Source organism: Pygoscelis adeliae, unplaced genomic scaffold, assembly GCF_000699105.1.
Source record: "Pygoscelis adeliae isolate BGI_AS28 unplaced genomic scaffold, ASM69910v1 Scaffold48, whole genome shotgun sequence".
Taxonomy (NCBI): Eukaryota; Metazoa; Chordata; class Aves; order Sphenisciformes; family Spheniscidae; genus Pygoscelis; species Pygoscelis adeliae.
This window is the reverse complement of record NW_008825618.1, coordinates 2,902,783-2,917,983: the sequence shown is the minus strand read 5'-3', so window position 1 is coordinate 2,917,983 and position 15,201 is coordinate 2,902,783. Positions and strand designations below refer to the sequence as shown.

The following is a 15,201-nucleotide window of genomic DNA, read 5'->3' as shown; positions in this document are numbered from 1 at the left end:
CCTTTAGTTTCCTCAAAAATGTTGGAATTAGGCTATAGAAATTAAGGGATTTGAAGTTTCTGTTTTACTTTGGTTAGGTCTCTGTTTTATCTGTTAATGCACGGCTGTCATTTTTAACACATTTCATCAACAGATAGCATGATCATCTTTTATTGTTCTTTTTTTTTTTTAGAATTGAGAAAAATAATTTATTAATCTATTTTGATGTGTGTTTCCCTGCTTGTTTTCCAAGTGGTTCCCCCCCACCCCACTTCCTTGTTTCTTTTCTTCCCTCAGTGTGTCCATCTCTCATGCCCACTTCTGTACTGGACTAGATACTAAGACCTTGTACAGACGAGATCATTATTGCTTTTTATAGAAGCTTTGCCTGTATGAGGTCTGAGAAATGTGTCTTAGAGTGTGAGCGTGTCTCTCTCTCCCCCTCTACTTCTCTCTCTGCCCATCTCCCTCTTATTTTCAGCTTCAGTGAGGAGGTGTGTATGACTGCAACAATTTTGGAATGTTTTAATGTTATTTCTGTTGTTTTTTTTTAATCTTAGAACTCTATGGATTTTGAATCTTTACAAAACTAGACCATAGCGCCTTACTTTCCTCTTTTCGCTGTTGTCAGCTTTACAAATCTTCCTTTTTTTTTTTGCTTACTAAGTCATTTTCCCTTTCTCTCCACTCTTCCCTGCCTTTCTGGATTTCCATCTGTCTGCCCATCTCTCTTATTCTTGTTGTTCCAAAATGCAGAATGAATATTCTATATTATAAATATTTTTAAATACAGAACTTGTCCAAACTCACCCAAATACCAGATAGCAGTATTGCATATTTTGGAGAAATACTGTTAGATAGTACTGTCTTTTACTTCAACATGATTTTTAGGATAAAATCCCTTTTTCCTTAAAGGGATTTTTTTCTGTCTTTAACTGGTGTGATTCACTATTTGTTTCTTCACTAGTCCAATTTTACAATATTGTTTAGTAAAGACAGTTTAGACCATAACGATGCAGAATTAATGTGTTTGCCAGGAAAGCATACAATCTCCACCTTAAACTTTGCTAGTATACATGTATTGATGCTATATTAAGAGCTGAAAAGATGGATCCATTTGGTATGTTCATGGATATATGAATATGTGTCTGTTTCTTTTGTGCTGTCAGTCTTTCTCCTCTGTTCTTTTCCCTTTCCACTCTGTTTCCTTCCATTTCCTGTTGAACTTCTTGTTTCCTATTGCTTTTCTTTATTGCAGCATATTTTGGTTTTCCTTTTCTCTTTTACTTTAAAACAATAATTTTCTCACAGATAGAATTCCTAATATTTTGATCTTTTATTTTGTGAGCTCCTTATCTGATAATTTCTGTCTGAGGCTTACCGGTAAATAAGTTTCGGCAGCTGCCAGAGGGGGAAAAATCCTGCTTCTGACCATGGAGCTTGCAGGCTGCCTATTTAATGTGCCCAGTGGGCAAAGGGATGGACGTGTATTAGCTGTCAATAGGACAGATAGTAGGCTTACCTTGATTGTGAGCATGACTTCCATTTGAAGCGTGTTTCATAAAAATGGAGGAAATACAGACTGCCGAAGGGTGTGCATCTCTGCCAGCCTTCCACCCGTCTGCTGCACTATTCACTGTCCCTGAAGCCCGTGAGAGAGTCCTCCTCGTGCACTGACCACCTGAGTAGCTGGCTGTCAGAGAAGCCAGAGTGAGTGAGTAGCGGGGGGACAGAGAAGTGATTTCTTTTTTGTCTTCAGCAAGGAACCTGTTTGAAGCTTAGTCATGCTGCTACTTTTTGTGCTGTTGCAATTTATTCTGTGTCAAGCAGTTAGAGGAGTGCTTGAAGTTAAAATTCCCTCAAGTGCATATATGATTTTGTACTTATTTTATATGTATGACAGTAAACATAATTTACACACTATTGGAGTCACAGTGTTATAGAGAGGTAGCGTAAAGTAAGATTAAGGCGTAGCCTGTTCAAATTGAGTGGTTCTGTTCAAACCCATTTTTTGTTTGTCTTTAAAGCTTCTTGGTAGTCTCTTTAATGTGACTTTTTGCTTCCATCTGAAGTCAAAATGAGTTTTAAGAGTGGTGTCGGTCAGCTGCTGTAGTGCAAGCCATTGTGCCGGCTTCTTTTAAGTTTGAGTAAAGGCTAGAGTCTGCGGAGATAGATGGCAAGATTTTTAATGTATGGCTGTCACAAACCCTTGCATGAAAAAGGAAGAAAGATGTTGCTGCTTGTAATTGCATCCCTGAATGTACTTTCGTCTGCTCATGTTGGTGGCCATGATATTAGAACCCAACCTAAATAGACCGATGGGTTTCAGTTCATTGTTGTAATTTCTTTTTATATCTTTTCCAAGTTAGTGATGTTTTGTGACAGAGTACGAATTAATGCACCTGTTGGTTAATGGTGCTGAGTTTCCTTAAATCACATCACCAGACCAAAGCTGTTAGCTTAAACCATCTTGTGTGTACAGTCTGTATTTTTTTGCCAAACTTTCAGTGATATGTGGAAGGAGGCTTTATTGCATTGCTTTTCTTGTTTTAGCTGGTTTTTTCCTTCCTCCCTCTAATGCCTTACAGTTTCTGGTTTGTTTTTGTGGCTTGTTTGCAGTGAAAGCGGGAGTGACTGTGGTTAAAGCTGTAGGCTTGGTTACTGAGGTCCTACACAGCGTAGCTGTCCTTCTCTAGCTCTAATTTTCCTGGATTTTACAGCAGTTCTCAGCATTACTTGGTGTGAATGGAACTTGCTTCAGTGTTGTCCATGGGCCTCATCATTACTATTTGGGAAAAACAAGCTACGACATAGAAATTATAAAGAAATAGAACAGATTTCCACGTTGAGCTTGTGGTAAAAAGCATTACATTCCCTGCCCCTCCTCCACAAAATGGCTCATTTTCAGGCTTTGGTCTATCTTCAAAGTTTTGTCACATGAATGAAGGGTAGGTTTAGTAGGAAGACTAATTAATTTGGGAAACAGGCAATTCTGATTCTTTAATTTCTGATATTGAAACTCTGAATCTCTTAGCCCTATGGCTTATTTTGATTCACCTGAAGAGTGTATCTCAGCCAGCAACCACTGAAAAAATTCAGCATAAATTACGATACTTTCCTTGATCGGCGATAAACCTGATTTTAACACTCAAATGTTGCTATTTGTTGCCCCTTATGAAATTACAGTCATGTTTAAAACAGATTTAAAAAGCATTACTCATTTGTAGCCTTATTTCATAAACAGATAAATGCCAAAGTTAACATTACCCAAGCAACTTTGATGTGGCTGTGCTGTGCACATCTCTTGCTTAATTATGCAGCAACATGCTTTACTTCCTTCATGGTACTTGGTACCTGGTAGAGTTGCTATTCAAGAAATCATGCAACCATTTAACATTCCTTTACTTTCATCTTTTAATGCATGCTCCTAATGCTCTCTTTATATCTTCCAAATTGAATATGGAAGTATTAACTTTTTAATGTCTTTCTAGAGTACCTACCACTATCGTATTTTGGTTTGAAGATATTAATAAAATAATTTTCACAGCACCCTTGTAAGGTAAAGGAGATAATCAGACAGAAATAAAGCACATGAAGATTAAAAAACAACACCTGCAATGCTGTTAAATTTGGATTACTGAACTGAAATATTTGCAGTCTGATTTTTGCACTGTTTTTTACTGCAGTTTATCTTCAGAGAATTACACAGGCATTTAGTCATCTATTTACATCACCTTTGGGAGTTAGGTAAGCCTGTTTCTCCCATCAGTATAACCTTAGTCAGTGTGACAGGATCAATGGAGGCCATGTGCAGCCATACTAAAAAGTATGTTTTAATTACGTCTTCTGTTACATCAGGCAGGTAGAATGGGTTTACTCCGTAAGAAATGAATGGACGGATCTTTGAGTGCCAACCTCGCTGCACTCATTGCCAATCTAAACAATGTTCTGATGGAGTCGTCATTTCTGCCTGTAGGCCTGCAGATGGAAGTAAAGTAAATAAATAGTTGCCTTGATTTGATTGCAGATTTGGTGCTGTGGGAAGTTTTGTTAACTGACACCAGGGTAGCGCACATGCGGAACAGACAACAAGTTTATAAGCCTTAAGCAATTGGTCTCTAGCAAGCTTCTTGAGAAAAACAGTGATCTGTAACGGCAATTTTCTTGTAGCTACAAGTCAGTTGTACCTACATAGACTTTCACAAGGATATGGAAATATCTGATTTCAGGCATTTCAGGTTTCAAGTTAATAGACTGTGAGGGTATAATAAAAAGAAAAAGAAGTGTAGTGGGTTTGTGTTTTGCTCAAGAAAGGAGTTACTACTTATCAAAAAGTGAATTTGGCTAAAACTTTTGGAGGATTGGAATCCAACTCAAATTTGTTCCTGCAAATCCCCTCCATGACACCTAAAACAATAACTTTTTTCATGCCAGTTGTTCCTGTTAACCGCCCCTGGCCCCCATATTCTGACCTTGTGTGTGGTGGAAGTAGGCTTTCAGGCTTAGCAAAAAGGAAGAGAAACCATTTACATTTCAGTCGTGGTTTAGATGGAATGCAAAGCAGAGCTAAGGGAGCGTACACAGGCTCAGCGCTGACAAGGAGAAAGGGTTTTACTCACACCATATTTGACGATTGGTTCACTTGATTTCCCTGATGTTCCCACATCTTATTTGCAGTTGGATTTGCCAGGTTTTGTACTTGAGCGTGCAGCATGGGAGCACTGAGCACCAGGCAGAATTATATTTCCTGGGCTGTTCCAGGGTGCTCCCTCTCTCAATTCATCTGTGGACTCACCGGGCTGGATTTAGGTACATAAAGATTATTCAGGGATCTCGCTCCCCCCACTTAGTTTTGCTTTTGGATCATTGTCTTAATGATAGAGGGAAGTTGGGGGCATGGTTCTTTCTCACACACCAGTCAGGTAAGGGCACAGCTTTGGCTGTGCAGACCTGAAATGCCAGCAAACTCTGGAAAGCTTTCTGCTTTTCTCAAGGCAGGTTCCTATTAGAGTGGGGGATAGCACAGGTGAATCCTAGGAAGGTTTGAAATGTGTAATTGGGCACAGAAGTCCTGTTCAGTAGAGTACTGAGTACAGCCAGGTTCTGGAGGAAATTGAATTTCCTTTGGCCAGCTTCAGAGCACGTAAAAAACACATGCTGTGCCTTACTGGTGCATGTTTTGCTGACCTCAGTATGAAGCACATTGCTGAGTGTTTACCAATCAATAATTGAATGTGGACCGGCCTCCCTAGTTTCGCCCAAGTCTGAAAGATTTTGTCAAAGTTACTGAATATTCTGTATCTGCAGAATTACAGCATTTCAGATCGTACTCTAAAATTTTATGGTCTTAGATTAATTACAGGAGCTCTGACAATCTCCAATTAAAACTTGATGGCAGTAGAAGATACATTATATGCCTTCCTCAGTGCTTTCTAAATTCACCAGCAACTATAAGCAGCTCTAGTAATTTTATAGGTTGCATAAAACACTGCCGTGTTACAGGCCTCTATTTCTCCTTCAGTGGTGGTTTTTTTTTTTCTATCTTTGCTGATTTATTTTTATTGGTAATACAGAAAATTATATCTAAGTTCCAGAAGTTTTGACCGAACCACTATGATTTGGAGTTATTTTTCATTAGCAGTTTTCTATGGCTGACTTGTGTTCTGTGTTCACCTCTTTTCTTTATATAAGTATTGTTTGTTTTTCCTTCCTGGTGTCCCCTCAGTTGTTGCTGCCCTCCCTCTAGCATGGCATTCATATCCAGTATTCCTCCTGAAATTTCTTTTCTTCTAGAAAAAAACAAACTTAACTGCCATCTGAAACCTAGTTTTGCTGTGACAGACTCCCCATCCACCACCCACAATAGTGGTTTTGCTGGATTTGACATTGTTTCATTTGAGGGTAATGGCTGACTGTTTTTTTAACTTCCAAATTATGTTGAACATTTGAAAGCCCTCAAGTCATGCAGTGTTTAGCTTATATACTCTTGGGATACCTTGTACATGAGTGCCATATTTCACTGGTTTACATTTATCTTGTATAGATTAGAGAGGGAACCTTGTCTGTGCCCCGTATTTTTCTAGGGGACAGCCCAGTAAGATCCTAGTATGATGGAGACTTTTGGAAACTACAGAAATGAAAATGCTATATATTTGTGCTAATTCTTGTCTGATGTCATCTCTTCTATTCTTCTTTGTAAATCCATACATTTGTTTTCTGTTCTTCCAGAGCTCTTTTGAATATATTTTTCTTTCTACAGCTGTAGAAAGTGCTCTGCTACAACAATTCCCAGCTTTATACTGGCTTCGTGCGTTCCTAAAAAGATCTTATGTTACATATTCTTTTTCTGTGTGACAATGTTGAAGGAAAGGGGTTTTTTTTTTCCATCCACTTCTATCTTTAAATTCTAGTAGTCAACCTGTGTTTTTTCTCAGTTGTAAAGATTTGATCATCTTCATCATAAACAATCTGTGGCTTTGTGTCCTTTGACCAACCAGGAGTTTTTACACCTTGAGAAAATGTGCCTATCCACTGCAATTACATGACCCTTTTTCTCTTGATTTGGGATTTACTCCTGGCATTCTGATTACAAGTAGCCTCATGTGGTACACTTTCTGGTCACACCTATGGATGTCCTTCCTAAATTTTGAGGAACTCACTGTAGGTGTTACTGTGTTCCTGAGATCTGGCTTGGTGGAACCATGGTTCTCGCTGCATATGTTGAGCACACAGCTTGTGCTTTTGGTTTTCATCCAAGGACTTGTGAATCATTGACTCATCCACAGTGGAAAGACACTTAGCATGAGCTCTGGCTCATCCAGATCTTTTCTTCCAAGACTGTTTGATGTGTGCTTTGCATCTGATTTCCTAGTATGAGTCAGTAAACTTAGTATAGGTGTGTGCTGGCATAATTTTTAGAAGAAGAATTGATCTGTGTCTCCTACTTATATCACTTTTTCTTTTGTTGGTCTGTGGTGAGGCTGGTAAACTCCCACTCTTCACACTGGTCTTTTTCAGACACTAATCAAAGCTGTGGCTGTTTTTGTTATTACAGAGGTATATACCATTGCTAGAGTATCTGCTATTAGCTGGTTTTTTAATTAATTTTTTTTTCCAGAATTTCAGTCTTTGAACATGTTCTGTATTCAGCTCAATAGCATTTACACACATTTAGAGTCAAGCACATATTTCAGTGCTTTTCTGAACTAGGATAAGCCTCTGCCATTACCTGAGGCCTGTGCACTACTGCTTGTATCAAACATAGCATTCACAAAAACAAAAAAAATATTGATTTGAAATCACAGACCCCTTGAAAGCAATCTTTACTGAGAACACATCTTAATCCAAAACCATAAAAAATGCCTAAGAAAATAAAAAGCTACTTGCCAGAATCAGAGAGAGATGTTTTCTGCAGGGTACCTCGCAAGTGTTACCCTTATGATCAGTCTACATTGATGAAGGAACTGTTGGGCACTTTGACTCTTTTCAGATTGCCTGAGATACTCATGCCTGCAGTGCTGCACAAATGATTACAGTCCAGTCTGCTGTGCTTTGTATTTGCTAGTTAGCACTTGTGCCAAATACTGAACTATTGCAGGACTTATTGTTGGATAGATACTTAGGCTTTAATTTTAAGGATTGACTTTACTAAAAGCAAGATTTACAGAGTTAATTTAATTTTAAAATCAGAAAAAACTTATTTATACAGGGAGTAGTTTTCTTTCTTTTTACTAATGATGTTTATTAGAATATTGTAATAACCATAGTAGATTCATATCTGGTCATGTTTTTTCTTCACAGCGTTATTCAACCTTATACCAGTGGGACTTCGAGTTGTTGCTATCCAGGGTGTAAAGACTGGGTTGTATATAGCCCTAAATGGAGAAGGTTTCCTCTACACATCAGTAAGTATCTTTCTGAACTCTGTTTAAGAGGCACAGCTGAAGTTGAAATCTACACAGGAATGAGACGCATATTCACTTTCACGAAGTTCTATAATGTCTGTATATGTATATACATATGGTACACACACCTGTGTACCCATGTATGTATGCAGCATATCTATAAATGGGATACAGTAGAAATTACTGTGTACTATGTATAAAAGTCTGCATGTTAACAGTCCTAAAAAAACATTCTATAGAGTTCTTCTTCTGGTAGGCTATACTGGTACTGTGCAATACACCACAAAGATTATTATTTTCAATTAAATTCTCCAGACTTTTTAAGTAAAGACCTGCAATTATTTTCTTAGTGACTTGTTGATCAGAATCCAAAGGCTGCTCCAACAGTTACTTTTATCGATAAGACTAAGAAGTGTAACTTCTGTCTAAAAAGTCATTAACAGCCTTACAGTTTATCACCATAATCTTGTAATTGTATGTTTAGGGCTATTGATTTTTTTATTTCAGATATCAGGAAAATAAAGAGTTTTGTGAGGGACTATATCTTTGTAGAATGATCAAAGTTTAAGAAAAAAATCTTTTGAGTCACAAAGAAGACTGCTGGATAAAGTGATCGAAAGTCCTCAGATTGTTTAAGATATTCCAAATGATTTAATGCTAATCACTCAGTGTGTTGTTGTGAATATAAAAATCCTCAGTTTTGTGTAAATTTACTGTCTTAACCTCCTTTGAAAGTCAAACAGACTTTAATATGAACAGGCAGTTCTGTCAGATATTAACAAGGTGGCTTAAAGGATTTTTCATTACTATATTTTTATTGCCATCTATGTTGACTTTATTTACATAGTGCTTTTTCCATTTTTTATGTCACATAGTTCTTAATTCCCCATTGAGTTACAATACACTGCTTTGTTTTCAATGTCCATTGAAAGGAAATTGGACAGATTAACTTTCTGATGCCCTGAGAGAAAGTATTCTGTTTGTTTCAAATATACGATTGTCTTGGAAAAGCTAATTAGGAAGAAAAAACTGAACTAATCTTGAGTGTCAAAGTCAAGACAAAGAGAAAATTCCTTCTCATAAAATGTCTGCTGGCAACTCCAGCAGTATGATCTAAAACATTTATTTTCTTCTGTTCAAAATAAAAAAATTCTCTCACAGGAAAACATGCAATACTCGCTGTCAGAAGGAAGAAAACTAGAAGAAAAAACCTAGAGCTATTAGAGAAAATGCATTGCTGATTTCCCAGTTCCATCACTTCATGTGCGGAGTTCATTTCAGTATGATGGCATGAACAGTACTTTTTTAATGTGTTGGTACAGTTAAGAGTACATTGTTGCCCAGCACTGTTTCTGAAGTGAGTTCTCAGTCCTTCAGAAAGAAATACAAATTTCAGGAAACATACCAGTTTCCTGACAGGTAATTCTGCACAGGGAGGGACCCTGCATGGACGAATTCTGGCATCAACCAAGTTTATGTATTATTCTGGAAATGGTCCAAGTTAAATGAATGGTGTCATCTGGGGAAGGGAAAGGAGTGGAAAGTACAAGGCAAGATAAGAAGAGATGGCTAGATCCAAACTTTGAATAGATGTGAACCCAACCCTTAGAACATCCTCAGGTCTAATGCCAGTGTTCCTATGTCTTCTTTTTGAGCAACAGAGATTACTTAGGTTGTGATGAGTCTCATGGATATAAATAAAAGATTATGTATAAGGAAAATGTAATCCACGTGTTTAATGTTCTGCAGGATTCCGTATTCTTCATTGCCACTAATGGCAAGATTTTTGGACTTGATGACTTCATATATTCCTGTAGTTACTGGCAACTTGTTAAGTACTTCTGAATTTTGTTCTGTGAATGTTGTTATGCTTTGAGTGTATTTCACCTAAAGATTTCTTGGGAGAGTGTCTCAGTCTGTCACTTTACCTTGTGTGAGGTAAGGAAATGGGTATTTTTGAAATGTACTGCTTACTCTTCCTCATGCAGAGAATGAAAGATGAGTGACCCATTAAGTGACAAAGAGATGTGACACATTAGAAAACTCAGTGGAAGCCTTTAGTTTTGCTATGTCTACAAAATGATTTTCAACTTACACTTTTGTCAAGTTGAAAAGTAATAATATTTGGTAATCTAATGCAAATTTAAAGGTAGTGATTTCAAAACATCAGTGCTGTAATACAGGTTTGATTGTTTCATATTAATGGATTGAAAACATTGACAATACATTTTTGTCTTAGCAATTGCCTGCTTTCAGCTTAGAGACTAGTGCATTTGAAAATAAGAAGACAAAGCACCAGAGAGGTCTGTCTTCCCCCTGAGGATCAAGATGAAGAAATACTGCGTGCAGAATATTTTAAATACTGTTGTTTGTAGAATAATATTTTTAACCAACCACTTTCTATTACTGTCTTGTTGGTGGATTTTTTTGACTCTTTGTCATGGTTGTGTATCTGTTGCACCTGCAATTCAGAAGTTCTGTATTACATGTCATATATGTTTCTCCCTTGGTTATTCGGGGGAGGATGGGAGAAAAAAGTTTTCTAAGTTTCGTATGCCAACTGTTATCATTGAAAAAAAGTGCCACATAACGGGAATGCTAGTTAAAATTTACATATATTTAGATATATTACCAATTTCTTATAAACATTTAAAAAAAATGGAAGCATGCACTATAGACTAAGTAGCATTTATAGTCTAAGTTGAGACCGAAGTCCTGTATAGTCCTTCTCTGCAGGATACCTCAGTGCCCCTTTTTCCGTTCACAGTATGTGAAACCCATAGCTTGTGAGAATATCTTATGTGTTGACGCCTCTCTTCAGACATTGAAGGCCCCAACTCAATTCTTTTTATCATAAGCTTCACATGATGTTAACTAATTAAGCAACAGCACTGACAGGAAAGGTATTATGTGTGACCCTGCTTTCTCTGATATTCGGTAAGAGGAAAATGAAGGTACTGTGACAGACCAGTTTTACATATAGATTATCAAATGCAGATTTGCATTGTTTTCTTGCTTTGGTTTTTGAAAAAAATCTTTTTTTTAATGGTTGTTTGTGTCAGTTTGGGAGTACCTTGGTTTTTTCTTATTTTATTCTGCCATATTTAAGATTTTTTCAACTAATTCACAGAATTAGAACTAGAAAAGAAGTGCAGAAATATCATAGAAGAGTGTTATGGCAGTATTTCTTTCTTAGAACAGAAATAGAAGGACAGCAAATTGTGTAGGAAAGTCAGTCTCAAGAGCTTTTCATACCTATTTTGCCTGCTGCAGCAGCTGAGATTTGTATTCTGTCCTTCGGGGATTGATCAAGTCAGGGTCCCTAACACACACCATCAAAGTCTTGTTGAATAAAGGAGAAGAAAAATCTTTGGAGTTTGACACAGCTTTGCAGAATTCCTGAGAGAAAATACTTTTCCAAAATGATAACCTTATTTTTCAGTGCATTTAAAGTAATTATTGTAATACCATGATTCGTTATTTTCTATCATATAAAATATGAGAACAGGAGCCTTGTCACATTCGGTGCTCTTAAAGACTATCCAATAAGCTCACCTTTATTGAAGTTTTGGTTTATTGCATCCAACTTTATTTCTGTGTGTGTATGTATACCTATACTTATATATGTATATCCACTCATAATTAGGATGTATTTATTTAGTCACAGCTTCCCAATTCTAGGTGTATGTTAGTGAGCAATGAGAATTATAAAACTGATTTGAAATTTATTTTAGATGGATTAATGAACTGTCAATAATTCAGTATTTATGACTGACTTTATCACTGTGAAAGCTAGTTGGAGAAGCTAGATTTTTCCACAAGGAACCATCTCAGTTATTAGCAAGATTTTGACATAATGGTTGTGGACTTTATATGTTGAAGTCCAAAAATATGCTTTACTGCTCTCTCACCTTTGGAAAGGGTGGGCAAGATAAGGTTTTATTTCCAGGATTGATCCTGTCAAAATCAAAAGGAGTGGAACTGGCTCCATGCACTGAAAAAATGAGCACAGCCACAGGGATTCTCCATAGGGAACAGGTATTGCCTGCAGCAGGAAGATGACAGTGCAGTACACGGCAGAAGCTTTTGTTGGTTTTGATGCTAATTTTGGTCAACTCACTTTGTTCGTTAGTTCAACTTTCAGGGGGGCTGCAACTTCTTGTTTTTCTTCTAGGATTTTCTACTATCATAACAGGATGAACTCAGAGGTAAAACTTACAATATATTAGTCTGTTTTATGATTCTTATTTTCCTAAGGTGAGGATATGAGCGTCTTCTTGGATTATATCAATGAATTTCTCTCAAGAATGTATCTGGGAGGGTTTGGAAGGGCTATTGGGGGTATTTTTCATCCTAGGAGCAGTTTAGCAGGGTGTTACCAACATTTGGTGGCTACCAGAGTAAGGGAAAAGGGAAAAACTAAAACGTAGAAAGGAAAAAATTCCTAACTCTAAAACACCTTTACCTGCTTGTTCCTTCTTCTTCGTGTTTCCTTTTTAACCATTTCTTCCATCAGTTTTCACTGAGACCTGAGATGTGGATGAAACCAGAAAGGGAAGAGTACGCCTGTGATATTGTCAGCAGCAGATATTAAAGTCATAGCAATCCACTGCATGGTTTCCTAGTAAGGCTGATGAACTACAGAGATGCTTTAAAAGATGACTGAGCCTGCAGGGCCAGGTCTGAATTGCCTGGTCACCTCTTCCAGCGTGGTGCCTGGCTGGAGTTGTGTGCTGTGGCTCCAGAGCTCCTCTTCTGAGTATGGGGCAGTGGGAACCTCACTGGGAGGGTGTAGAGAGCAATGGAGAGACATGGCTGCATTTCTGGGAGGTCTTATGAACTTTTTATAAAGTATTTCAGAATTAGGGACAGCACACTACTCCCTTTGCAGAATAATCTTCTTGTAAGATGGGGGTTTGTGTTTATCTGCCACAGTACATGGTGTCGAGGGTGTTGGAAGGGTGTTGGTTGGATAGTGTTTCTGCGGCAGTAAGATGTCAGTCTCTGTCACAGCCTTCATGAATGAGAGAAAACATCAATAGCTGTTGCTGGGAAGTGTATTTGTGGTATCGCTCTGGCAACTCTTACCTGAAAGAAAAGCCCCTGAGGGTTTCCCCTGACATTTCAGCAGCTTCCCAGTGCTGGTATTTCCACCACTTCTTTAAGCCCACATAATTGACCTGTCTGAGGAGAACAAAATTCAGCCTCAAGGAAGAAGATAGGAGCACAGACAGTACAGCCTGCAAAAGAGTGAGAACGGAAGTAATCCATATTTCTAGTATCTAAATCAAAGTCAAATGAAAAATGTTTCTGGTAGCTTTTCACAGAGCCTCTCTTTGTGCTTTGGAATAACAACGCTTAGCTTGTGCAGTACTTTGAAGGTTCAAAGGTGCATAAAACCTTATAATAAACAGAACAGAAGGAAGTTTAAACTAGGCAAAACCAAAGAGGAAATGCGATGTTTTAAAATTCCTATTTTTTCACAAGAATAATCAAAAAGAGGTTAACGTGACATCGAGGTAGCATTTTTCTGTTGCTTTTGTGTTGTCACAGTATAACAGTGGTTGACCTAGGTTTTGGCAAAGATTGTTCCCCATCTTGCAAGGTACTGTAGAAATAGTTAGGAATATATCTGTTTAGAGAGACGTGGACAAATATGAGCTTGCTCTATGATTTTAAAGAGGTAGGTTTTTGTTCTAGTAGTCAGAAGTATACTGAATAATAGAATAGGGTAAATCTTGTTGTTCTTGAGGTATCTGTGGTTTTGTGAATATAAGCACATCAGAGCGGAGTGGCTCCTTTAATAATATTGTCATCAATAGGAAACATGATTTTCTTTCTTATGTCAGACTTATGCTTTAGGGTCTCAACGTGCTCCCACGCTTTTATCTCCCAGCATAGACTTTACTAAGACAGGGATAGGACCTTAGCTCACTTGTCATTATCTGTGTCTTGGAACTACTCTGGCACACTTCGGAGAGAGGAAAATGGGTGAATTTAATTATTTGAAAATCACAGCTTCTGATGAAGACTTTTGAAAACTAGTTATGTTAACAGTGGTATTTTTAAGAGTGTAAACACAAAGACGTTATGCAAGCTCCATCAGCTAATTTTAAGGGCTTACCACTAAAGTGCTTTCTTATGTACAAATACTCTCTTTGCATAGCCTGTTATCTTTTATTCAATTTGTTATTGGTTGGAAGGTGGCCTATATTTGCTTCATATAACAAAAGTTTTTTTGAGAGGGGAGTAAATAGCACGTTTCAGGGCTGTGTTCCTCTGTAAGATGGGCTGCATTGCTCAAAAGGTAAACAAGTTCAGCATGTTCCAGAAGTAGTTGAAACACATTGACAGGGAGGAGGAAAACATCTGCATGGTTTATGCTTATTTATATCTGTGTTTGGAGGTAGATAATTTGTCTCTCAAGCTGCCTGCCAAAAATAAATACAGGAAATTGTTAATGTATTTATTTATTCTATGGTGGCACTGAAGGAACAACTGATAACATAGCCCTGCTGTATTGTACAAAATAGTGCCAGATCTCCCTGCTACAGAGTATAGTAGAAAAGGGGTATAAAACACATGCTAAGTCCATGACTTTTTTCAGTGGGTTAGGTTTTCTGTACATTTTTTGATTGAATATGCTGAAGCCAATGTTTTCACACACAAGATAAGGGAAGAAGGAGGCATGCACAGACACATGAGAGTTTGATGGGGCAGGAGGGAAGTGAGAAGGAAAGAGGTGAATAGAATGCGGCTGACATGAGGAGATTGTGATAAGCAAGCATTTAAGAAAGTGGAGAAATAGCACAATTGAGCAGAACAGAATTGTAGAAAATCCTATGATGATATCGTCATTGTAGAAATGTTTATGATGATATCACCGTTGTTTGAGTCTGACACTCAGACTTGTTACTACCTCTCTGAGTCTTTCACATGCAGAAATGGCTACTATTTGAACTACAGTTCATAAACAATACTAGTTAAAGAAATATGCTACTTTGAATATACGGAAAGATAATTAGTACTATAAAGATACAGTATTTGTGTGGCTTCTTCATCTGTGGCAGCTGTTTCACCCTCCTGCCATTTAAATGCTATATTGGGGGTAATGACAGAATTTGACTCAAAACTTTCAGTTACGTTTCATGCCACTAAAACCAAATATGTGTATCCTGTTTAGTTCATTAATGTGCACAGTATCCTTGACAGGACTTAGCTGAAATTTTTTCTCTATAAGAAACACTTTCATATTTGCTTAAAATATTTATTTGCCTTTCCCAAGTTTATCTCTCATATGCACATGCAAAAAATCCTT

The 15,201-nt window shown here is 37.5% G+C and overlaps 1 protein-coding gene across 1 annotated transcript in view; it reads left to right on the top strand.

Moving 5' to 3' along the window:
- FGF14 (fibroblast growth factor 14) overlaps positions 1-15,201 on the top strand; it is a 421,172-nt gene that overhangs the window by 318,032 nt on the left and 87,939 nt on the right. The window contains exon 3 of the mRNA XM_009333339.1: positions 7,780-7,883. Within this exon, the coding sequence (XP_009331614.1) occupies positions 7,780-7,883 (104 nt within the window). The remainder of the gene's footprint in view (positions 1-7,779; positions 7,884-15,201) is intronic.